The sequence below is a fragment of the Odocoileus virginianus genome, chromosome 4 (assembly GCF_023699985.2).
Source record: "Odocoileus virginianus isolate 20LAN1187 ecotype Illinois chromosome 4, Ovbor_1.2, whole genome shotgun sequence".
Classification (NCBI taxonomy): domain Eukaryota; kingdom Metazoa; phylum Chordata; class Mammalia; order Artiodactyla; family Cervidae; genus Odocoileus; species Odocoileus virginianus.
In genome coordinates, this window is record NC_069677.1 from 32,968,215 (window position 1) to 32,993,277 (window position 25,063).

The 25,063-nt window shown below is 35.3% G+C and overlaps 1 protein-coding gene across 3 annotated transcripts in view; it reads right to left on the minus strand.

Annotated features, from left to right (window-relative positions):
- NAALADL2 (N-acetylated alpha-linked acidic dipeptidase like 2) overlaps window positions 1-25,063 on the minus strand; it is a 1,503,552-nt gene that overhangs the window by 287,095 nt on the left and 1,191,394 nt on the right. For all 3 annotated transcript variants that reach the window (XM_070466387.1, XM_070466388.1, XM_070466386.1), the window contains one exon: window positions 1,623-1,769. In XM_070466387.1, the coding sequence (XP_070322488.1) occupies window positions 1,623-1,769 (147 nt within the window). The remainder of the gene's footprint in view (window positions 1-1,622; window positions 1,770-25,063) is intronic.

Here is a 25,063-nt window from a genome sequence, read left to right on the forward strand (position 1 = left end):
TTCTCTTCTCCAGGGGATCTTCTCAACCTAGGGATTGAACCATAGTCTCCTGCATTGCAGGCAGATTCTTTACCAATTGGGCTATCAGGGAAGCCCCCAAAGACAAGTACAGTCTCATTACTAAGACTATACTATATTGCCTCTCTAAATTCTTGGCTTAAACTCAACCTGAATGAATTAGACATATTTTGAATAAAAGTTTTCTTTCAACGTGTTAACATGACAGGAGCTGGATGGGCTAGGATGGGATGGAGGGTGATAAAAAGATGTTAAAATGCATCAACTAGGAAAATTAAAAATGAGTTAATTTTTTAATTCATCAATTTCATTAAAGTATATATAGTGGGCTTGGAATGAGAAAAGATACCTCTATACATGTACCCCATTTTCAAATAGCATTTGAAAATTTAATTTTAAAAAGCATAAATCACAGTGATTGCTTTTCCACTACCCAAGAATTCATATACAATAGGAGTCATCCAGAATTTCTCACTCCAAGAATATAAGTTGTTAGTGGTCATTTGTAAGTGTCTACTGGTGGCTCAGATGGTAAAGAATCCACATGAAATGCAGGAGACCAGGGTTCTATCCCTGGGTTGGGAAAATCCCCTTGAGAAGAGAAGAGCTATTCATTCCAGTATTCTTGCCTTCATGGACAGAGGAGCCTGATAGGCTACGGTCCATGGAGTTGCAAAGAGTCAGACACAAATGAGTGACTAATATACACACAGACACACACTGAGGAAATGAAGGGTGAGGGTAGAGGTCTGCAGACAAACACAAAGATCACTTTAGCAAAAACTATCAGACATTAGGAGATTGCATTTCTGATACTGAGCATATAAAAATACAATTTAGATAACAACTTTTTAGGAACATCTGTAACTGAAAAACAAACAAGGCTTCATTTTCCAGTCACTGTTTTGTTAATGAAATAATTACTTCAAGAAGGCCACCCCAGAGGCTTTCAAATACCTCCCAGCAAAGAAGGGATAATCTTGCAAAAGAAGGAATAATCTTTCGGTAGGTTTGGATCTACAGAGCAACAGTTTCCTGTGACATAACTCTGAGAAAGATAAAAAGGCTTAAGGTACAATAGAAGAATGAACACAATTAAGGTGAATCAGACCTCTGTGATATCCTTTGGGAGAAAATTTCATGTCCTCATAAGAAAAACGTAGCATCTTTTTAGGCAAGGAAACTATTGACAAATTTTGGAAAGCTACTCCACAAGACTCACATTAATATACAGCAGGTGAAATGTACTTTCCCTTGGGCAAGGAGAGGAGAATCTATTGCATATGTCATCTGTTTCTGTGAATACTGAAGATTACAATTATGTTTTGATGTTAATCCAACAACTGCACATTTCTTGTTGAGAATCAAGCTGCGAAAATGTGAGTGACAGTATAAATCTTTTTAAATTGAATTCAGCACTATTGAAAAGAGCTGATGTTTTCAAATATTCTTACAAAGCCTCTGAACAACAAGAATAATTTTCTAAATGAAGCCACATTTTAGAGTAACCTACTTGGTAAGCAAGATGAATAGCCAAGATAAAATAAAATCCTGCATGTCTGCTATATATGGAGTGTGTGTTTTGCATTTCTGTAAGCACTCACCTCTAATGTTTTGATGTCCTCATAAGTAAACCTCATGGTGGGAACTCCAAGATGGTTGATGAAATAATCAGCATCATCCTGCATCTGCTCAGAACTGATATTCGTTTCCGGGCACTGACCTCTTCTGGGACAATTGAATTTATTTTTCTGAAAAAAATAATTTAAATTGTTAGCACACACTATACTTCTTAGGTCATTCCTAAACCAATGCTATTCAACACGTGGGCCAGTATGAGCAATATCAATGATACCCAGGAACCTATTTGAAATATGAACTACAAATGCTTAGACGACACCAATACCCTTCCAAATGGGAACCTTTGAGAACGAAGTCCAGAAACCTTTGTGCCAGCGTTCTTCTATGAGGCTCATGCTCACTGGAGAGTGACTTTAGCACTGGCCTAGATCAAGCTTTGCCTGTTGCTGCTGCTGCGAAAGCATTTTTATTATGTTGTTGCTGCTAAGTCACTTCAGTCATGTCCGACTCTTTAAGATCCCATGGCCTGTCCTGCCAGTCTCCTCTGTCCAAGGGATTCTCCAGGCAAGAATACTGAAGTGGTTTGCCATGCTCTCCTCCAGGGGATCTTGACCCAGGGATCAAACCCACAGCTCTTATGTCTCCGGCATTGGTAGCTGAATTCTGTATACTAGCATTAACCGGGCTTCCCTGGAAGCTCAGCTGGTAAAGAACTGCCAGCAATGCAGGAGACCCCGGTTCCATTCCTGGGTCAGGAAGATGCCCTGGAGAAGTAAGCACCCTAGTACTCTTGGGCTTTCCTGGTGGCTCAGAGAGGGCTGTCTGGGAAAAAGAATCTGCCAGCAATGTGGGATACCTGGTCTGACCCCTGGATTGGGAAGATCCCCTGGAGAAGGGAACAGCTACCCACTCTAATATTCTTGCCTAGAAAATTTCACGGAGAGAGGAGCCTGGCAGGCTACTGTCCACGGGATGGCAAATAATTGGATAGCACTGATTAACTTTCATTTTCACCTGGGAATAGATTTATTATAAAGTTTAATGACTCATTAAAAGAGAATGTAGACAAAAAACACTACAATATTGTAAAGTAATTAGCCTCCAACTAATAAAAATAAATGAAAAAAAAAGAAATTAAAAAAAAAAAGAATGTAGAGTCCCTCAAAGGTTTAATTTTGTCTTTTTTAAAGTTTTCCAACAAATATAAAGGATGGTTTGGTAGGATATAATTTTATTCTTAAAATGCTTTTTTGGAAAACCACAGAAAATAAAGTTCCTCCATTTCATATTCAAAACTTATCCCCACATGTCTTATGAGTATAGGCCAAATACCATGGGCCAAAGAGAACCACAAAGCTAAGTGCAACCTCTAGGGAAATAAAAAATGATGGACTATTATTTCTTAAACTTAGAGTTGTCTATCATGTAAAACAAATGACAGTAACTTTACAAAAATGAAACAAAAATAGTTCTTGTTAACTATTATTGATTTAAAATATGTTCTTCAAAAAAATTTCCAAATATCTAGAATATTTCTGTGTTGCTGTTGTCTCGAGTGTGAAATGTGGAAGAATACCAGTCTCTTCACCAGGATCCATAAGGGGAATGAGACAACAGTGTGAGAACATCACATGTAATAGGAGGCAAAAAGTATGTATTTGGTGCAAAATTGCCATTGAATTGGCAGCTCAACTCTTCAGTCCCTTCCTATGTTTCTTTGGCATGATATAATTTTGGAAACACTCAAATATAACCTATCAAAAGCTTTAGAAATATGCATTTTAATATTCAGAAGCTGAGTTATTCCAACTTGTTTCAGCTACAGTGCTAGATCCTTCAAACATATAATAATGTTTCAATACTTATTTATTTTTTGAGGTACTAATAGAGGGAGGGGACATATGTACACTTATGGTTAATTCATGTTGATATATGACAGAAATCAAACCAATATTGTAAACCAATCAATTAAAAATAAACAGATATCAAAAAAAGAAATATATTTGCAACGAACTTTAAATCAATTAAAACGGAAAGTTGGTGTAAGGATTTACAACCTAGGCAAGGTTTCAGCTTCACTTCATTTACAAATATCTTGGGTAATTAGATAGTACCAGGTGATGCTAGGGGTGAAGAATCCACCTGCCAATACATGAGAACTGAGAGGCAGCTTCCATCCCTGGGTTGGGAAGATCCCCCTGCAGTAGGAAATGGCGACCCACTCCAGTATTTTTGCCTCAAAAATCCCACGGACTTTTTGAGGAACCACAGGAGCCTGGCGGCTACAGAGAGTTGGACACGACTGAGCAAAACAGCTAACCACTAAGCACTAGGTAACTAAGCACTTTGGGAATAAAAAGTAATGAGTGTTCTAGGATACAGTGCAATGAGAAACCTCATGCTTTTTATGGTGACCTCCCCGCCACACACACACCAATTCTTTCCTTTAAAAGCTTAGTTTTCTGAAAAGATAATTAATCCTCTTTTACTCCTTCATATACTCCTGGGGCCAAGACTCCTAGAGGTTTAATACCAACTGGGAGACTTTAAGGAAAATCTTGATTATTCCCAAAGAACAGCTACCCGTAAGTACTGGAACATGAAAAGCGAAGAGACCACTTAACATCGTGTAAGAAATCCCAAGTATTTCTGAGATATCCAGGTAACTATGAAGGTAATTGTTGCACCAGAATAGACTTTTTTCTAATTGAATTTGATTGCACTGAGCAGTCAAGACACTCACCAGTGTCCCATGACTACTGTCTCCCAGTTTGCCTGCTTCACTCATCCAAACATACTGAGTGGTGACTGGAGGCATTTGAATTTGGGAAACCCAGGTTGTTGCACCCTTTTATGTTATTAATAGGCTTTGATGGAATCTAGTCTCTTTCCAGACTCTAGCCAATAAAATTAAACTTTACTTTTTAAGTGGTCTACTCTCCCTTTACTGCATCAACATCTACATGTCTTAGAGATAGCACACATACCCTATTCATCATCAATGAAAATGTAGGTTTGGCCTTTGTTTCTTTTTGTATACATAATTCTTACATCCACTCTAAATATCAGCCATGCTCCTTAGACAGAATTTTTTCTCAATAGGCATGGATAAAAATTGACATCTTTCAATTCCATGAGCTGTCTGTAAAAATTGTTTTTAATTAAAGTTTTAAAAATAATAGTGGTTTTCAATGTTGCTAACACTTTTACTCAGCTATCATTGTTATAGTTTCCCTCTCACAAAAAGTAATAATTTCCCATATATGCAAGTTCCTAAAATGGGAGAGATGACCAGCTCCAACCAGTGCTTACATCCTTTGTTTTATCTAACAGTTACTCAAAGCACAATTCTTGTTTTGCCTCAGTCTTTTACTGAACCCAAGCGTTCATCCCAAAACCAGAACAGATTCTGTAGTCTTTCTGTTTTTTCCATGGCTAATCCCATTGCATCTAATATTTTCATTGCAGTCTCTTTCTGTGATTTCTTCTAGCTACATCATTGCTTTCATGTTTTGTGGTTTTCAGACAAATAAAACAAGTAATATTCAGCATTCAGGATCACATTTCCTAAAATATTTCTGCATCTTTTCCCCTCCTCTGGCTTGCTTTACTTCACTCATCTATTGAAAAGTCTACATCTTTTCCCTAAAAGTTTGTATTGCCACCTCTGTCACACATAAACTCTTTTGTAAACCAACTCTAAGATGTCAGTGGGGTGAATATTATCAGAATTGTTTTTAAATTATGTTTTGACAGTTAAGATCTCTTAAATCACATCTCTGGTACTAATATGGACTATTTAGGTAGGGAGAACAGAGTGCAGAATAATAGGCTTGCAGGGCCCAAGGTGTAGCTGGGCCTGATAGCTGAAGGCACTAGACTATTGAGTCTCCTGTCAAAATAAAGTCCAAATGAAGAGTAAAAGATTCAAGAAAATCAACCCAAGATTGGAAGATCAGGGGTGACACAGAGTTCCCTAAGGAGGCTTCCTGAGTTTATCTACTGAGTTTCCCTGTAAAAGCTTGTGGAGAGCTTATCTGGCCAGCCCTTCTGTCTCCCCTAGCACCTTATTTTCTACCACCTACTCTCTTATGATTTAACCAAGGATGAGAGGCAGAACTATAGGATCCTCAAGCCTATGTTTATTTTGTTCTTTTGCTCCTAACTAGTTTCAGAGTAAAATAGGGTTAAAAAGAACCCAATTTTCAGATTGAATCATCTAGGGATTTCCCTTAAGAGGAAAACATTCCTGGCACACAAAACCTATCCTCTAAATCTTTTTATTATTCACTACCTTAAATTCTAGGCCAAACTCACAGACCTAAAGTGATCCTAAATCTGTATTCTAATTTAATATAAATTGTTTTCCCTCACAGCAGTGAAGTGGATTGTAATGGATCCATATCAGGTACCAGATGCTGATCTAATTCAACCTCTAAAAGGACCACTATCTGAGAGGGTGCTTTTCACTTTTCTAGAAGTTAGCCACCACAAGTGAGAGAAGATTGGTAACAAATTTGTACATATCAATATTTTTTTTTAATTTATTTACAAGGCTGAATAAATACAAATTAAATATTTCATTCAAGGAGTTCAAAATGTTTCACACTTAATGTTTGATACCAGACATGTTTATTCCAGTTTATAAAGTAAGCAAGTTCAGACAAAAGCCATGATTATGTCATGTTTAATTTCCTATCACTAGTCTGTTGACCTGAAATGAAATCATAACCTCAATCCTAAATCAGTATGCTCTTTGCAAGTATACTTTTAAGCTGAAAGGAATAACTTCATAGTAAAATATTATATAAGTGAACTACAAATACATTAAGTCAACATTTGCATTAGTTGAATAGCAATACCAAGACACACTGACAGGTGTCTAAAGTATTTGAAAATATGTTTAATAATTCAAACATTTTATTTCTGCTTTCCCTTGCTTACATACTCACCCTACATACTTAAGAAATCTAAGACGACCACTTACTTGAACAGCAAAAAAAAGCATTATATTCAAAATTAAAGTACTGCATTCTACCTATTAGAATAAAATTAAGTCACTCTATATTCATTCAGCATTATTTCGTAATTTTAGTTGGGCAGAAGCAACTTATTATTCTGATTTTCACAAAGTATAAAAATATTCAAATTGTGATAATGATGTCTGTGATATTTTAAAAATGATTTTTTCATGGGCACTAGGATAGTTAATTCTATGTGTTAACTTGTCTCGGACATGAGGTGCCCAGATATTTGCTCAATATTATTCTGGGAATTCCTTTAAGGGTGATTTTAGATGAAATTTTCATTTGAATTGGTAGATTGATTAAAGCAGATTGCCCTCCCTAATGTGGATGGTCCTAATTCAATCAAGTTAAGGTCTAAATAGAACAAAAAGCAGACCTTCCCACCAGTAAGGAAGAACTCCTCCTCCCTGTCTGCCTTGAACTGGGACATGGATCTTTTTTTTTTTTCTGTATTCAGCTGAAACATCAGTTCTTATTGGGTCTCAAGTCTCCTGGTATTTGGGCCAGAACTTACACCAACAATTCTCTCGGGTCTCCAACTGGCCAACTGCAGATCTTGGGACCCTGGAGAACTCTGACTTATATGGACACTCTTAGATGGTTGGTCAACCTATTTGTATAAGAAATTTCAATCAGAACTAGTGAAAAATAAAGCTTTAATCATACTGAGAAGAACATTTTGTTGTCATTTGATCAACTGAAAGAGGTTTTACACAATTTTGTTATATTTTTAACTTCAGAATTTATAAACATGATCTCAGGCAACATGAACACATAAACAGGTGAGAAATCATAGAGAAAGGAGTACATTTTGAAATTGGAAAGAATATAAAAATCCTAAAGCCCCAAGGTGATTATCCTGAGCTCCACAGAAAGAGTTTAGATCAATGAAACTAAAGGACCAAAAAAAAAAAAAAATCATTTTTATATTCACTTAATTCTAACTGAAATTTAACATTTCACTCAACTGTGACGATACCATAAAACCAATAGTATTAGCATTATCTGTGACTTTGTGAACTAAACGAAATCAGGCATTTTCATCTCACATTTCAGTTGTTGTATAAGCTCACCACTAATTTTCAAAGAAGAGAGTTATGAGATACTTTGCTGAATTTTGATATTTAATGTGTCTTAATTTTTAAATGTTTATATAATACTAAAACGTGGACTTTCGTATTTAGTTAACTGCACTTTGATACAATTGGTTTCTTTTGTCACCCTGTGTATTTAATTCTAAGCATTTTATAATATTATTTCTGAGAATGAGTCTATATAGGATTTACCAGCCTCTCAAAATGTTCCATAGGGGAGATATACCCTTGCAAAACAGTTTCATCTTACAAATTAGAAAATTGAGGCTTCCAAATCAACAGATCTTGTGCTCCAAAATCATTGTGGCTGGTGACTGCAGCCATGAAATTAAAAGACACTTGCTCCTTGAAAGGAATGCTATGATAAACCTAGACAGTATATTAAAAAGCAGACATCACTTTGCTGACAAAAGTCCATAGAGTCAAAGCTATGGTTTTTCCAGTAGTTATGTACAGATGTGAGAGTTGGGCCATAAAGAAAGGCAAACACTGAAAAACTGATGCTTTTTAACTGTGGTGCTAGAGAAGATTTTTGAGAGTCCCTTGAACTGCAAGATCAAACCAATCAGTTCTACAGGAAATCAACCCTGAATATTCATTGGAAGGACTGATGCTGAAGCCAAAGCTCCAGTACTTTGGCCACCTGATATGGAGAGCTGACTCAATGGAAAAAGACCCTGTTACTGGGAAAGATTGAAGGTAGGAGGAAAGCGGATCAACAGAGGATGAGATGGTTGGGTGGCATCACTGACTCAATGGACATGACTGTACAAACTCTGGGAGATAGTGAAGGACAGGGAAGACTGGTGTGTTGCAGTTCATGGGGTTGCAAGAGTCAGACATGACTTAGTGACTAACAATAACAACAAATCAACAGAGCCAGGATTTGATTTCAGGCCTTCTCACTCCAAATGTAATGCTTTTTCTTCTCTATCATAATTGCACATGCAGCATACAGACAACATTAATGTATTAACCTTAAATTTTTTCTTCCTAGGATTCTAGGATTTTTATTTTAAGTCATATTCAATTACTGGATGTGATTGTAGCAAACTGTACCCGTGGCAACTCTTCAATGCTTAGCTATTGTGTGTATCATGTGTTCTTTATTTATTTAGCTTGTATTTTTATGCCAGTGTGTTAAGTTGCTATTTAGGAAGTAATTCTTAATAATGAATTACAGAACTCCTCTAATAATCTTTGAGATACTAACTTTTTTAGTATTTTAAACTAGAAAGTTAAGTTATTCTTAACATCAGCATCTGATAATGAGTTCTTTATACATAAAATATACTTTCAAGATGGCAAACCTATTTTTAAAAAATCAATAGATACATCGGCATGCCTTTTAAAAATGTTAAATTGAGTAGGGGGAAAATAGCTTTTTAGTTTAAAATGGCAATTTTCAACACATAAAATGGAACTTTGAAAATCTCCCATATCTCAAGGTTTCTGCAAAGGTTTTACAACCTACTCCCATGGTGTTAACCAAGTATTTTCAGTCATAAAAGGTGAATGATCACTATTCCTCTAGTATACTCAAGTAGAATTGGTAAACTGAAAAACACACTCTAATTCTTGTTCTGTTAGATTTTTCAACCACAATCTTGTTATTGAAAGCAGAAAAATATAACTTTACATTTGAAATACTGTATTTAAAATATATGTATGAGCTAACGAATGCTTTAAAGACCACTCTGTGAAGGTGCAAATGGAAAAGAATAAAGACATTTGTCCTTGTTTTTAGTGTAACTTCTAACTTATAGCCTCATCGATGCCAAACTCTTATTTCTTTTCTCCTTCCACTTCCCTGACCAACTTCAGCTCCCTGGCCAAGAGACACATAAGGCAGAAGACCTATTTCTCTTTTATTTCTCTCTATTTAAGGCTTTGTGATGCAATAAAAACAAGTATGTTATTTTAAAACTATAAAGATATCAACCCTTCAGCCACTCTGTTGGGTTTAAATAAAGATCTCAACCAATAGGAGGCTTCACTCATGGTCCAGTGGTTGAGAGTCTGCCCTGCAATGCAGGGGATGTGGTTTGATCCCTGGGGGAATTAAGATCCCACATCCCTGTAGTAAATAAACTGGTGGACCATGACTAGCGAGCTGGCTTGCTTCAACTACTGGAGCCTGCACCCTCTGGAGCACACATGTCACAACTGCTTAGCCCACAATATGACTAGAGAGTCTGTGCACTGTGATGAAAGATCATGAGGGTCACAACTAAGATTACCCAGGGTGGCCAAATAAATAAATTTTAAAAGAAATCTCAACTAATAAAATAGTATCTACTCTATGCTATCTTATACCACAATACATTCCAGATGAACCCATTTTTTAAATATAAGAATCTAAATGATAAAAGTGGAACAATAAATTAGAACCATAAGTAGGATGGTTCTCTAAAAAGGTAGAACCATAAACAGTAGAAGATAATTTTAATAATCTTATTAGAATACAAAAGACAAACTCAAAACACAAAAAAGATTGATTAGTCCAACTACACAAAATTGTAACTATTCTGGATGACAAAAATTACCATAAACAGGAATAATTGAAAATGTAGAAGGAAAATAGTTAAAATTTATTCTACAGGCAAATGGCTAATATCGGTAATGGATAAAGAAAAAAGACTGAAAAGTAAAAAAAAAAAAAATAGTCAATGAATATTAACTCACATGTAATAGGAATGAATAGTTATAAATGGCTTATATATATAAATACATATAAAGTGTCTTTTATAATTACTTTACAGAAAACTTTGACAAGTTTGATTATAGATTGCATTGGAGAGGATGTGGAAATTCTGGTGCCTCATATTGCTGAAGAAAAAGCTAAGACAAATTTTATGAAGGTTAAATAAATGATATCAAATTTATTCAAAAGAAAAACATGCTGCCTTGAGAAAATGAAGGTACTTTTGCAAATGGAGAAAACAATCTCTAAGACAAATTTTACATTCTTGATATAAAAAATTAAAAGATTATATGCCATTGTCATTTGTGTTTTATTTTTGAAAGTAAAATTTTAAAGAAGTGTATGTATATACTCTATTTCAGCTGACCCTCTGTACCTGTGGATGTACTTTGCCATTTCATATAAGGGATTTGAGTATCCTCAGATTTTGTTATAGGATGAGGATGGGGGGAGGCTGTCATGGAACCAATCCCTGCAGATACTTAGAGGCAACTACATATGCAAATAATATTTGCCTCTGGGGAGAGGTACTGGTGGGAGAAACAGGCTTAGGAGAAAGACTTTTCATTGTCTACCTGTTTATTACTTCTGAATTTTCAATCTGTGATTGAATCATCTGTCCCCCTGCCCAAACTACATGTTCCAAATCCCCTCTGAGCTTACGTTCTAGGTTCCCAATTCTAAGATCCCCTTGATTGTAAGAAATATCAATTTTAAAACAGATTTTCTTGAATAGTATAGGAAAGAAAGAAACCACTAACAGGCAGCTCACAGTTTCAGAAATGTTAACAGTTTATAGAATGTCCATGCCTAGAAAGATGGGATATTTAGAGTTGTATTGCTGACAACCATTTAATATAAGAAGGACAATTTAGGATTATCAAAAATGTATGAAGCACTGGGGAGGAGACAAATGACAGTAACTGCCATTTCAGTTTAATAGGGAAGAAAAGGTTCAAATATAGAGGATTTGGGAATAGATACAACAACATTAGGCCCTTGATGGGGTAGGGGGGTCACCAAAGTAGGCCCTCTAAATAACCAGGAGGATACTGGGAGAGAAAAGAGAGACAAAGACAGCAGGGAAAACTGAAAAACTCCATTCATTTAATAATTATGATTTCCTTAAGGACAGTTCTTGCTTACATGGTTTGTGTGTGTTTATATTTTCTAGACACATATAAAATGATGATCAAAATATGTTAAAGACGGACCATCTCACTTATTACAAGGAGACATTTACAGAAGGATTTATCATTTGCAAACAGACATATTATAGTGAAACCCTGTGAAATGGATAAAATAAATATGATTATCCCATATTGCAGACTAAAAGCTTTGCTATCCTCTAAAGATGTAAGGATAGCAAATGGAACAACATTCAGGGACTTCTAACTTAGTTTTTATGTTACCTCCCTCTTCCACCTACTCCCATCTCTTGGCCAGTGTCTTTTCCCTCCAGCTTAACTAACGCAATAAAGAAGGAGTACAGAATCTGTACATGAAACGCCTGTGGCCTGCTGACTAAACAACTAAATTAAAATCACTTTTCAGTTTAAGAGAAATAGAGACTTAAAGTAGCAGATGAAAAGACTCCATAGACCCCTTAGTCACTTTGGAGTTTCTGTAATATGTTTGCAGATGGTCACTGCAATAGTTAAGCCTATTTCTTCATGAAATACAAACTATATATAGAATGACAACCTCAGAACTCTTTCAAAAACAGTACTTTGATTATATCTGAATGAAACTGTGCGCATATTGAAAAGGTAAAGCAGAACCATCCAAATTGACCTTTGGCCAACATACAGGATGAAAGCACACTCCTCTTGGGTACAATTCCTATAGGACCATTAATGACCAAAAGGATCAAAATATAGATTTTATGTCTCAGTGAAGGATAACAATTCTGGCTTCACAGTGCTGTTCCACACTGAGGAATTGGCTGACATAACATAACTTCAGCTATTATTTCACCAGCCTTCTTGAGGTTTGTCTTAAATAGCTTCTCCTAGCCTTACAGGCAATGCTGTTTTAAATAATCCAATGTCAGCATTTTAGTGATATATTCCAGCTGCCAGGCATTAAAAAAAAATTACTGAAAAACCTAGCCAGTTTTCAATTCAACATTAACTGTCTCAGGTTGCAAATATTTTTAATGAAATATTTAAACAAAATTATCCACAGATGAAATAATTTAGCAACTTTACTCAAAAAAAAAAATCTGACATTTCAAAAAAAGTACAGCCAAAAGCAAGAAAACAGTTGGAAATACTCTGCATATATTTAGCATCATTTAGTAGACAGCAGGAGAAAGTTTGTAATCCTCTCTATAACCAGGGTTATGGGGCAGCTGTAAGTCAGGAGGGTGCTTTCTGCTTTTTTAGTGGTAATTCATTTAATTTTAGGAGGACACAGGGAGAAAAGGCTGAAAAATGCAGACTTGGCAAGCAGGAGGGCAAAAGGATGTGGGTGGCAAACCATCACATATTACCATTTCAAGCAAGTGAAATGCTGAGTGTGAGAAATCAGGAAAAGGAAATAACACCATTAGCAGTACTATGTCTAACACTGAGGATGACAACATCATGGCGTAACCTTCAAACCCTGGGCCAAAATATCTGCTAGCCTAGGGATGCTTTTGCTAGAATGAGTCTATTAGAGAGTAGCCAACGTGTGTCTAAGGAGCACTGAGCATAGGGCACTCAGACACCCACCGTGACTGTCACCCCCAGGCCCATCCCCATATGCGAATTTTCTTTGCACCATACATAGACCCATTGCTTTGGTCAGCATGTACCAGAAACCCTTATATCACTGTTTTAACTTAATTCTTCTTTGTGTTTTTTCTGTCCCTTCTACATGTTTTCCTGAAGGCATAGAATTTGTTTAGTCCATCTTTCTGTCAATCCCATATTGATCAGCACAGTAAAATAAGTAAAAATGAAGTCAGTCCTGTCATAACAATCTTTTCCAATGGGATAGAATCATAAGGGAGAAGAAAAGAGATACACAAACATCATATGGCTTAGCCTAGGTTTGGACCTGAAAATTACTGGACTCAGAATGCCAAAGATGCCACAAGAAGTTTGAGGTTGACTTCAGGTAATTCCATAAGTCACACTTACATTGCAGCACATTCTGTCTCTTAATCCCTTGATGGGCAAAATTTGCTTTCAAGTAAACAATATATCCTATTAGCTCCTGCAGGAAATCAATAAGTATGTGCTAGTATCACAAAGTACATTGTGTTGAGTAGGTACTTGAGAAACATATTAAAGAATAATCAAAACATGACCCATAAATACATTGTATGTAGACAGGCTATTTTGCATTCTCCTTTAAAAAACACTGCTTTTTAAAGTATGACTTTTCAGCCGTATGACTTTAGAGCAGTTACTTAACTTCCTAATGCTTTGAATTTCTCAAATGTAAGAAAAGAATATGTGTACTATGTGAAGTGGTTGACAGGAGTACATTAAATAATGCATGCAAATCACTCAGCATCTAGTCTATCAAAAGTACTTAGTACATAACTATTACCATTATGAATTATCATCACTACTAAAGTAACAGACAAATGCCCACATATCCTATATTTTTGGCAATGTATCCCCTACCAAATCTACTTAAAACTGTAATTTCTCCTGCCTTCTAAGATGTGGATTGCTCATATTTAGAAAGTTAAGTCTTTTCACGATTATTTAATTCACTTTCTCCTAATGAACTTTGGTGGACTTTGGTTTTAAAGAAGGCTCTTTACATATTATTTGCTTTCTTTTCCTCATTCAAGTTAATTTATTTGAATTTTATGAGTTAGTTCATGCGATGTAGTAGGATTTTTATTGCTTAATTTTTCCATGTGAAATGTTTTACAAATATTAAATATTATAAAGTATATTCCCCTTTTGATATTTCAAACAATGAAAGGCTTTTGTTTGAAATATCAAAAGGGGAATATACTTTGTAATATTTAATATTTGTAAAACATTTCACATGGAAAAATTAAGCAATAAAAATCCTACTTGAAGTAAGGGTATGTAACGGAGAATGCAATGGCACCCCACTCCAGAAATCTTGCCTGGAAAATCCCATGGACAGAGGAGCCTGGTAGGCTGCAGTCCATGGGGTCACTAAGAGTCGGACACGACTGAGCGACTTCACTTTCACTTTTCACTTTCATGCATTGGAGAAGGAAATGGCAACTGATTCCAGTGTTCTTGCCTGGAGAATCCCAGGGATGGGGGAGCCTGGTGGACTGCCGTCTATGGGGTCACATAGAGTCGGACACGACTGAAGCGACTTAGCAGCAGCAGCAGCAGCAAGGCTATGTAAAACATGATTATCTATATCTGAGAAATGATAGAATATTATTACATATTTTTTCATTCAGTATTAAGTATTTTTATTAAGCATTTTAAATTTTCTTAAATTTTCCTTTAACAAAACTATTATTTTCTTAAAGAATAATTCTTAACAATATATAATGACAGAAATTGTTCTTGTGGTTACAGCCTACATAAACTTGTGATACTTTTTATTAAAATATAAATTGGATCAAGATAAGTCTGTGAAAGAAAAATACTTTAAAAGCATAATACTTAATTCTCAATTTTGTAATCCCAATGCTGTGATTCCAAAGAAGTCAGCTTTCAGAATTCACCTTGAAAACACCCTCTTCCCCACATCTGGAACTAAAAGCACTTAGAAATAGAGACTTGATAAGAGACAGTGTATTGCAGTTGACATTTTGTAGATTGACACAAAAAGCACACAAATGACTATTTAGCATGCCCTCCTGTCATCTGTACCCTTGACATCTCACTTGGATGTAAAATAGGTACTTCAAAATTAACTCATCAACGATTAAATTCTACATTATGTTAAATAAAATAAGCTAGTCACAAATGGACAAATATTTTATGATCTCACTTACATGAGCACTATGGACTAGATTGTCCCCCCAAACACATGTTGAAACCCTAACCCCAAATATGACTGTATTTAGAGATAGGGCCAGTGTGGAATGAGTAAAGGTTAAATGAGGTCATAAGGGTGGGGCCCTAATAGACTTGGTGACCTTAAGAGAAGAGAAACAGACACCAGAACTTTCTCCAGCATAGAAAGACACAGCAAGATAGGAAGAGCGATCTCACCAGGAACCAGCACCTTGACCTTGGACATTTCAGCTTCCAGAACAGTGAGCAGTAAATATGTGTGGTTTAAACCACTCAGTATACAGTATTTTGTTTACAGCTGAACAACCAGGTTAATACAATGAAGGATGGATCTAGGGTAGTCAAATTCATAGACACAAAAAATAGAACAGTGGTTGCCAGGGACTAGGGGGAGGAGGAAATTGGGGTGATGTTTAATGGATACAGAATTTCAGTTTTGCAGGGTAAAAAGCTGTGGAGACTGGTTGCACAACAATATGAATATACTCAACACTACTGAACTATGCTGAACTAGTATATAGTATACACTATATACTATACACTGAACCATATAACACTATGCCAATGGTAAATATTATGTATAGTATATCTCACTATATAATTAAAATTTTAATAATAATATATCAAAGAAAAAAACTATTGATTTCCTCTCAAATTAGTTCTTTCCCCAGTGTTTCATAATCTCCAAATACAGTTCCAATATTCATCCAGTTGTTCACCTCAAATTTTTAGGTTATTCTGTACTATACATCTCCTTATGTCCCTTAAATGTAATCTAGTGTCCATCAAATTTTAGCATGCAAGAGATCACCTGGAAAGCTTGCTACAACAAGGATTGGTGGGCCCTACCCCCACACTTATGAATCAGCAGGTCTGAGGTGGGTCTCAAGAAACAAATGCATAGACCTCAATGTCCATAGCAATACTATTTACAATAGCCAAAACATGGAAGCAGCCCAAGTGTCTATATATATATATATATAAACACACATACATACATATATAAATGCAATATGTATATATACATATACAGCAGAATATTACTCAGCCATAAAAATGAAATAATTTGCAGCATGGATGGACCAAGAGATTATCATACTATGTAAACAAAGTTAGAAAAAGACAAATACCATAAGATATCACAGACACAGAAAATCAATTATGGTTAACAAAGGGGAAAGGGAGGAGAGGGCAAAGTTAGGAGTCTGGGATTAACAGATGCACACTGCTATATATAAAACAGATAACCAACAAGAACCTACTGTATAGTATAGGGAACTATATTTAAAAGAATTTATGTACGTATATATGTGTGTTTGTGTATGTATCTGAATCATTTTACCGCACAACTAAAATTACCACAATGTCTTAAAATCACTGTTTCAATTAAAAAAAATAAAAATATTCAAACTTGGCTCCTGTCTGAAGGAAAAAACAGGAACATGTGCATAGATGGGAAGTGTGGGATAAGAGATTTAAGAATTAAAATAAATTACTACTATTAAGAAAGCTGGGAAAGATTGAAGGCAGGAGGAGAAGGGGATGACAGAGGATGAGATGGCTGTGTTAGGTGGTTAGCATTGGGAAAAGGAGTCCAGAATGGTGGTGGCTAAAAGACCTGGAAGGGAAAAGCCCGGAGAAAATAGAACAAAGGAAGGTCTGAGGACTGGAGTGAGAACCTCAGGCAAAATAAACAGCACTCCTGGCTGGCCCAATTTACATGGGAAAGGCCCAGGGAGAGGGAAACATATAAATATATAAGAGGAGCCAAAGCTAGCTCTCTCTCCCCCCCCCCCCCCCCCCCACCCCCCGTGCTGGGGCGGTCTTCTCTTCGCGTCTTTGGGTCAGCGTGTCCTCGCGCCTCAAAGATGGATTTTCCTGCTATTATCTAAATAAAATAGAGCTGTAACACTGATTTATCTAAGAGCTAAAACATGGTCCGATCAAGACCTGAGAGCTGTAACACAGTCTGTCCAAGAGCTGTGACAAAAACCGAGGAGTATACACTCGCCTGACAGTTGGATGGCATCACTGACTCGATGAACATGAGTCTGAGTAAACTCCAAGAGTTGGTGATGGACAGGGAGGCCTGGCGTGCTGCAGTCTGTGGGGTCACAAAGAGTCGGATATGACTGAGCACCTGAACTGAACTGATTATGAAAGCAGATTTTTTTAATATGAAAAAAGTTTACAAGATAGTTCTTAAAGTTCAGAAGAACAAAATGTTGATCAAAAATAATAAACTTTACTTCCCAAAGTCTAACTTTTTTTCTTTTTTGCCTATATGTTTGGCATTCAGTGAAATGATGCCAATTTCAAATGAATTAACTGAATGAAATAATTTCATAAAGAAATTGACTACCTGGAGTAGTTTCTGCCATTTGAAATTGAAAGTATATCCTTTTCTTTTCTTTTTTTTAAGTATTGGTTCTGAGAGCTAAGTTTTAAAAGTATATTATCTTATTCTTTAAGGGCTTTATACTTTATACAAATTTTGACCCATGTGCTTTTCATATATTTTCATACCCTTTTGAGATAATTAGGGAATTAGAACTATCTGACAAATATATTGATATACAAAGAAGTAAGCAATTGCCAAGAATTTAATAAGTAATAGAGACTCTGGTAGAAATTGATTACTATTACAGGTTGGTTTGGTATTTTTTTCCCCTTCTTCATGACTTGTCAAAAGATTTTTATTTGTTTTCTTCATTTTTTATTTTTCTTCCCAGGTGCAGCTTCAGAATGTTTTGCCCTAATCAAAATTTGGGGGCTTTTTTGGTGAATGTGTGTTAAGGAGGAAGCAGGAAATGAGCTTTTATCACTACTTATACTTATGCTGCTCTGTTTTGATCATGTTAATAAATGCCAAGGTGACTGCTAACCTGAGCCTGTGCCCTTAGTTCTGCTGTCCATTGCCATTGGCCTCAGTTGCATCAGGACAACTTTTCTTAAAGATTACTATTCAGAAGTTAAAAGATATTAAAAAAAAAAACAAAACTGAGAGCTTTTTTTTTTTTTTAAGTCAATTCAGTTCAGATCTCAAACATTAAAGAGAAGGTGAAATTTTCCATTAACCATCCTGGAGCTCAGAGACTATAAACCTAGCATGACACTAAAAATTAGGCAACAGGGTACTCCTCTTTCAAATAATATTCAGAATGATTAGTTTTCATCTCTCAGGGTTGTCTACAAGACACATGCCAGTAAGTAATCACAAAGACTTGCAAAAAGAGGTTAGCAAATAATGTAATAATATGCACCCACTGGTATCTGAAAGAGAGGCAGGGGCTTTCAACTATAGATACTACTAGCTATAAGATTCTTTTATGATAACTGAACACTGTGGGGGATAGATAAATTGCTAAAAGGGTCACTTTGTCAATGAAGTTTGGGGTTTTTTTTCGAATACATGGAGTTAAATAGCGATGCATTTCCTTGTTCTGACATAGAACAACAACTTAAAAAATAAAAAACTAAGAAGAAAACCATTCCATTCTTTTCTGCGGTATATTTTCCTCTCCAATTTTCCACCCTTGAAAGTCTAAAACTCCTTTCCTTTGTCTTGCTACTTCTGTACAAACTTATTGTCCTCTGTAAAGATGCTGTATAAGCCCAAATCCTAACCACTCCTTTGAGTTACTCATCACGAAGTTCTCCCCGGTATATGTACAATGCACATATTAATACATTTTGTTTGTATTTCTCTTGTTAATCTGTCTTTTGTTCAGTCTAATTTGCAGGGTCCCAGTGAGGAACCTGGGACCTCACTTGGAGTGAGGTAGTAGAAGAAAAAGTAGAAGAAAAGCTTATTTCCCATCTCCTACAAATGAATCAGTTGATACTAATTTTTTTTAATAGAAACATTCTTGAAAAGAAAAATTAGATATACTTAAAGAGGATTATGCAAAATTCTTATATGATTACATAATGAGCCTAATTTTTCAGCTGTAATATCCGGTACCATTACCACGGGGGAACAGCTTCTCTCATTAAAACTTAAAGAGTTCCCAAGGAAATGAATCCTATTTTAGAGTTTTGCTTTTTGAAGCAAGTAAAATTTTACAATGTCAAATATTTACAAAAACCTTAAAGTGAAAGTTGCTCAGTCTTGTCTGACTCTTTGTGACCCCATGGACTATACAGTCCATGGAATTCTCCAGGCCAGAATACTGGAGTGGGTAGCTTTCTCCTTCCCAACCCAGGGATTGAACCCAGATCTCCCGCTTTGCTGGGGGTGGGGGGCGGGGGCGGTGGGTAGTGGCAGGATTCTTTACCAGCTGAACCACAGGGAAGCCCAAGAATATTGGAGTGGGTAGCCTATCCCTTCTCCAGGGAATTTTCCGGATCCTGGAATTGAACCAGGGCTTCCTGCATTGCAGGCAGATTCCTTACTAACTGAGCTGTCAGGGAAGCCTTAAGTAGCATATAATTAGGAAATAAGCTATGTGGTTCTCTATGTAAGTGAAACAGCTATACAAAGAAAGAAAAGATACATGTTGGAGATAGCTGTTTGGGAGGATTTCATGGAGAAGCCACAACTCAAGGTCATATAGAAGGATTTGGAGCTCAAGGAAAGTAAAAAGGATCCCAGAAACATCGGGGAGAAACTTTTTCAAGGAACTTTAAAATGTTTTCATCCCTCATGACTTGATTTTTTAGGGTATTCTAACTGTAAAATATACTAATTTCAATCATTTGGCCTAGAGCCAAGATAATACAGGATTGCAAGGAAATTTCCTTTTTTTTTTTTTTTTTAAAGGAAATTTCTACTCTTCAGATTCTTATATATACATTCATTTTGGAAGTTTGAAATGCCCCAACTGGAATGTAATTGGTCAGGATATATCCAGAATTTATATAGATTCTTTTTAGGATTTTAGCACATTTATTCAACATCTGCTACATTAAATAACAATGATTTTGATATTTCTATTTACTTTCCGAGGCCTCAATAACCTTAGCAAATACAAACTGAGCTATAAGCATAAATGGGAGGTAAATATTCAGACATAAACCTGGATATTTCATGAGCTGCCAAGATGTCATTCCATACATTGAATGCTTTGAAAAGCAAGAAAGTAAAAGGAAAGCTTACATCTTTAAGAGCAGATTTAATTTTGTGCCATTTGATTCAGATCATAAAACTTCAAATAATGATAAAGTATATAATAAATAAAACCAATTTGGCACTAGCTCATATATTTTAAAGTGCACCTATTTAAAATTAAATAACATTATATTGAACCATATTCCCCACTGAATCAAGCAATTAATTCCAGGAATTTCTGAAATATCATCAGTATATATTTAAATCCTCACCTGTGAAAAATGATAAAATGCATTATGTTCATCAGTGTATGTTTCTAACTCAATAAAGTGGAAAAAACAGGAAAATTTAATATAGTGTATAATGCATGCTTCATATCTTATTATACTTTTATTAAATATTTAGTTGCTAACATAGCACAATAAGACTGTATGGTGAGAGCACACATATTAATAGAACATTTCTTTAACAACTTATAAAAATGACATGCAGATTTTGACAAGAACATAATATAGTAAATCTCAGTAATATGAAAGCGTAGCTGTATATTTCAACATAAAATGAATGTTCAACATTTTAAAATAGCAGTAGTGGGAATAAAGTAATTTAATAGGCAGAATTGCCCCTAGCAATTTGCAAACTACTGAAAATTTGCATGTAAAATCTAATACCCTATTTTCTTTTTCACTAGAGGCTTTATTGAAGAGAGAAGAAGGGAGCAAATATGAAGAAATATGAAGAAATCATGCACTAGTGAGTATATTGTTCTTCTAGAAACTTCAAAGAAAGGAATGACAACAATTTTACCCTGTTACATTTCCAATGCACTTCATATTTCTACCTAACAAAATTTTCTTAACCATCATTCTAATGCTTGCTTTTGCATTACACCTACAAAAAGTTTGGTTATAAACTGTATTATTCTAATATATTGTGTATAACTGTTTTTACATAGTTGAAAAATTTTGCCCAGTTATATATACACATATAATTTTAAGCTAATAAATGATACCATGAAAATCACTAGCGTAACAATATATGGCCATAAAAATCCCACATTTACCACAAAACAGAATTAGCACACTAGGGTACATCTAGGAAAAGAATACCATCCTATACAGATTTTGTCATATATACAGTGGTACAGCAGATAATTCACAAAGACAGATAATGCTCCCAACTTCAATGAGATCCTTAATTGTATGAGAAAAGATTTAAAGACTACAAATTATTTAAGAAAAATATGAAGCCAGAAAATGTTGTCTCTTTTATATCTCCAATTAACCAAAAATAAGGGATCTGGCCAGGAATTACAGAAGACAGTGTATTTCTAGTTGCTGTTGTTCTTACTTAGGCTAAGTCCTCCCTACACTACAACATTGACACTCCTGTGAAACCCTAGGTTGCTGGGACTTCATTGTCTCTGCTCCCAGGACAATCACTCCTTAAGTGTCTCTCTCATCCCTAGGTGAAGAAACTCATCATTAACACTTTTTCTGAGTTGCCTGCTTCAGATCATTAAACTTTCAAGTTTTACCCACAGTTAAGCAGAATTCACCACCGTCTCACCAAATCTGCCATTAAGTAAGTAGCAAGAACATACACACACAAACACACATACACACATAATATCTCTCTCCAAACGGATTCTAAGTCCAAATGTTTGTTTGTTTGTTTGTTTTTTTCAGATTCAATTCCTAATTATTTCAGATGAAACCTCCACCAAAAAACCCACTTGAGGAAAACCTGGAATTCTTCAATATCAATTCTCCTCTGTTTGAAAAGCCATTGCTATTGAACCAATCTGGTGCTTGTGTTTCTTCCAAAGAAGGTGGCACCAGTCAAATGATTTAAAAATAAATGTGCAAGCTTCCCCTAGAATGGCATGTACCCAGAGAGTTAGGCTTAACAGGACGTTTCTGTATTTGTTGCCTTATTTGAACTTTCTGCTCCAGAGATACTAAATTAATAACCACTCACAACTAGAGATTCTTGTTCTTTGCCCTTATTGTTTGTCCCAAATATGTTTCTGAGATCAGAGCAATCTACTCTGTCCAAGAAGATTAAGAACATCATAAAATCTATCCTAAACTGTCCCAATATAGGGCCTATAATCATATTTTGCTGTCATAAAGAATTGTAGTATCAATCAATAGCTTTAAGATTTATTTTATCAATTAAAAAAATCTTAGTTATATTCACTGCCATACACAGGACCTATAAGCACGGACGTATAGTATTTGCTTTCATGTTCAGTCACACCTAGCCAAACCATTATTTATTTTGTCTTAGAATCTACCTACTTCCATATATTTTGAAATAGAAAATTGATGCCCCTCTTCCCCATTTCTCTTTTTTTTCCTAAAGGCAATTTCTATTTGCCTTTTTATATCCATATTTCCAGGGGAGTCAATTCAGGTACTGTAAACTAAGTTTATACCAAATGTCCTGTTGTGTTTTGCAGAGCCTCCTGAATACTTTTGCAAGATCATGTTGACAGTATGGATTCTGACCATTCTGCCCAAATTGTCAAGGGCTATCTGTTGACCTCCCCTCTGACAAAATCTCATAGCAAGATAAAATCAAAAGAAGACTTGGATTTAAATCCATATTGGTGATATTACCTTTAAATAATTATATCAAAAGAGAATACAATTTGGGGAAAATTATCCAATGTTACATAGTACACAAAATACTTTTATCAGTATAAAGTATTTTATCATGGGCTTGGTAGCTCCATTATTATTACTTCCATTTTTAACTTTTAAGTGAAAGAAAAATAATTTATCCTACAAATATGAATTTTAAACTGCTTAAAAGAAGACATTTAAATTGCTTAAAACATTACCTGCGCTCTTCAGAGTATATCTCAGTCTCTAGAATGGTATAAGAACAGGGAGAACTGGCTCTCAGTCTGATCCTAGATTAAAATGGAAGAGAAATCCCAGAGTTGCTTTAATTACTCAGAACTACCCTGTCAAAATGGGAAACTGCTCTTATAGAAACAATTTAGGCCTGTCTGATGGATTTTCAAGGCTCAAATGCAAGAATGCCTTAGGTCCAGACCAGTAATTCTCAGCTAATTTTCGAAGTCCAATATATTTATTAGTAACAAGAACTCATTAGGCAAAAGGAAAGCTTTTCAAAATCTCCAGAGGGGAAGAACAGAACAGTACAGGTAGACTTAAAAGTGTCCATCCTATTATACTTTTACTTAAACCTTTAAAGATGATAAGTTTCTTCCAGTTGTAAGTCACTGACCTAGACCTCCATAGCTGTGGGAAATGAAGTATTAAACAGAGTGCTGTGGCTAACTGGAAACTTTGTTATTTAATGATTTATACCTTTAAGTATTACTGATGAATTCAACTGGAATAAGAAGTCCCATTTGGGAGGAAGATTGAAGACAGAGTAATCCAAAGATATCAAAGATATCTACAAAGTAATCAGAGATATCTACATTTTAATTGAAGGGGGAAGTTAAAAATGCTGGGATATATTTAGATGATATAGAGTTACAATCATTCATCAAAGACTTTATAAAAATCAAATGTGTTCTACCATAAAACCATCTTCAAATTAGACATACTAGCTGTGTAAAATAAATATTATTTTATTTTACATGGGAGAAATAAATAGCTATACTGTATCAAAAAGAAGCTATGCTCTAATTTGTGTCAGCTATTTATATAGAAGCAAATATAGTAATTTACCTCGAAAAACCCAAAAGTGTAAAATAAAATTTTCTTTACAAAAGATGACATTTCTAAAATTTCAAACCTACTAGAAACATGTTGAAAAAAAAAAGTCCCAATCTCATTTACTCTAAGGAATGTATATGGGACATGATGTTCCACTGAAAGAAAATTACATGTTTAATTTCGGCAAGAGGGTTATGTTTAGGTCATTTGGGAATGTTCTTAAAAGTTTTTTCCAATTAAAACTTCCTCTGTCATTTGCCAGCTCTGCATCTTTGGGTGGAGTGCTTTAACATATGTCTTTCTTGATCACTAAATGAGATTAATAAAAATATTTCCTAGCATTAATTTCAGGATTAAAATGCATGGTAAGAAGATAATTTATAATGCATATCAATAAAAAAAATGCATGCTAAGACGCTTCAGTCTTATCTGACTCTTTGCGACCCCATGGACTGTAGCTCGCCAGCCTCCTCTGTCCATGGGATTCTCCAGACAAGAAAGAATACCGGAGCGGGTTGCCATGTCCTTCTCCGGGGGATCTTCCTGACCCAGGGACTGAACCTGCTTCTCTTTCATCTCCTGCATTGGCAGGCGGTTTCTTTCTCACTAGCGCCACCTAGGAAGCCCCAAATGTAAGCTGTTATAATTGTTACTATTAACAAAAGAAAAATCAGATACCTGATACATAATTTCTCTCATGAAAAAAAAAAAAAAGCCATATCTCTGTCACACAAAGACATAATTTAGAGCTTCAAATGGATCCTAGTAGTTCACAAAACTCCATATCAAACTTTGTCCTACATTTAATAACTTCCCAAAGAAATCATTACACATCTTAAAAGACACTAGGAGAGAAAAAGGATAATTCATGGGGTAATAGTAACCAATGGATTTTTTTAAATTACACACCAAGTATTCAAGAGTTCAAAA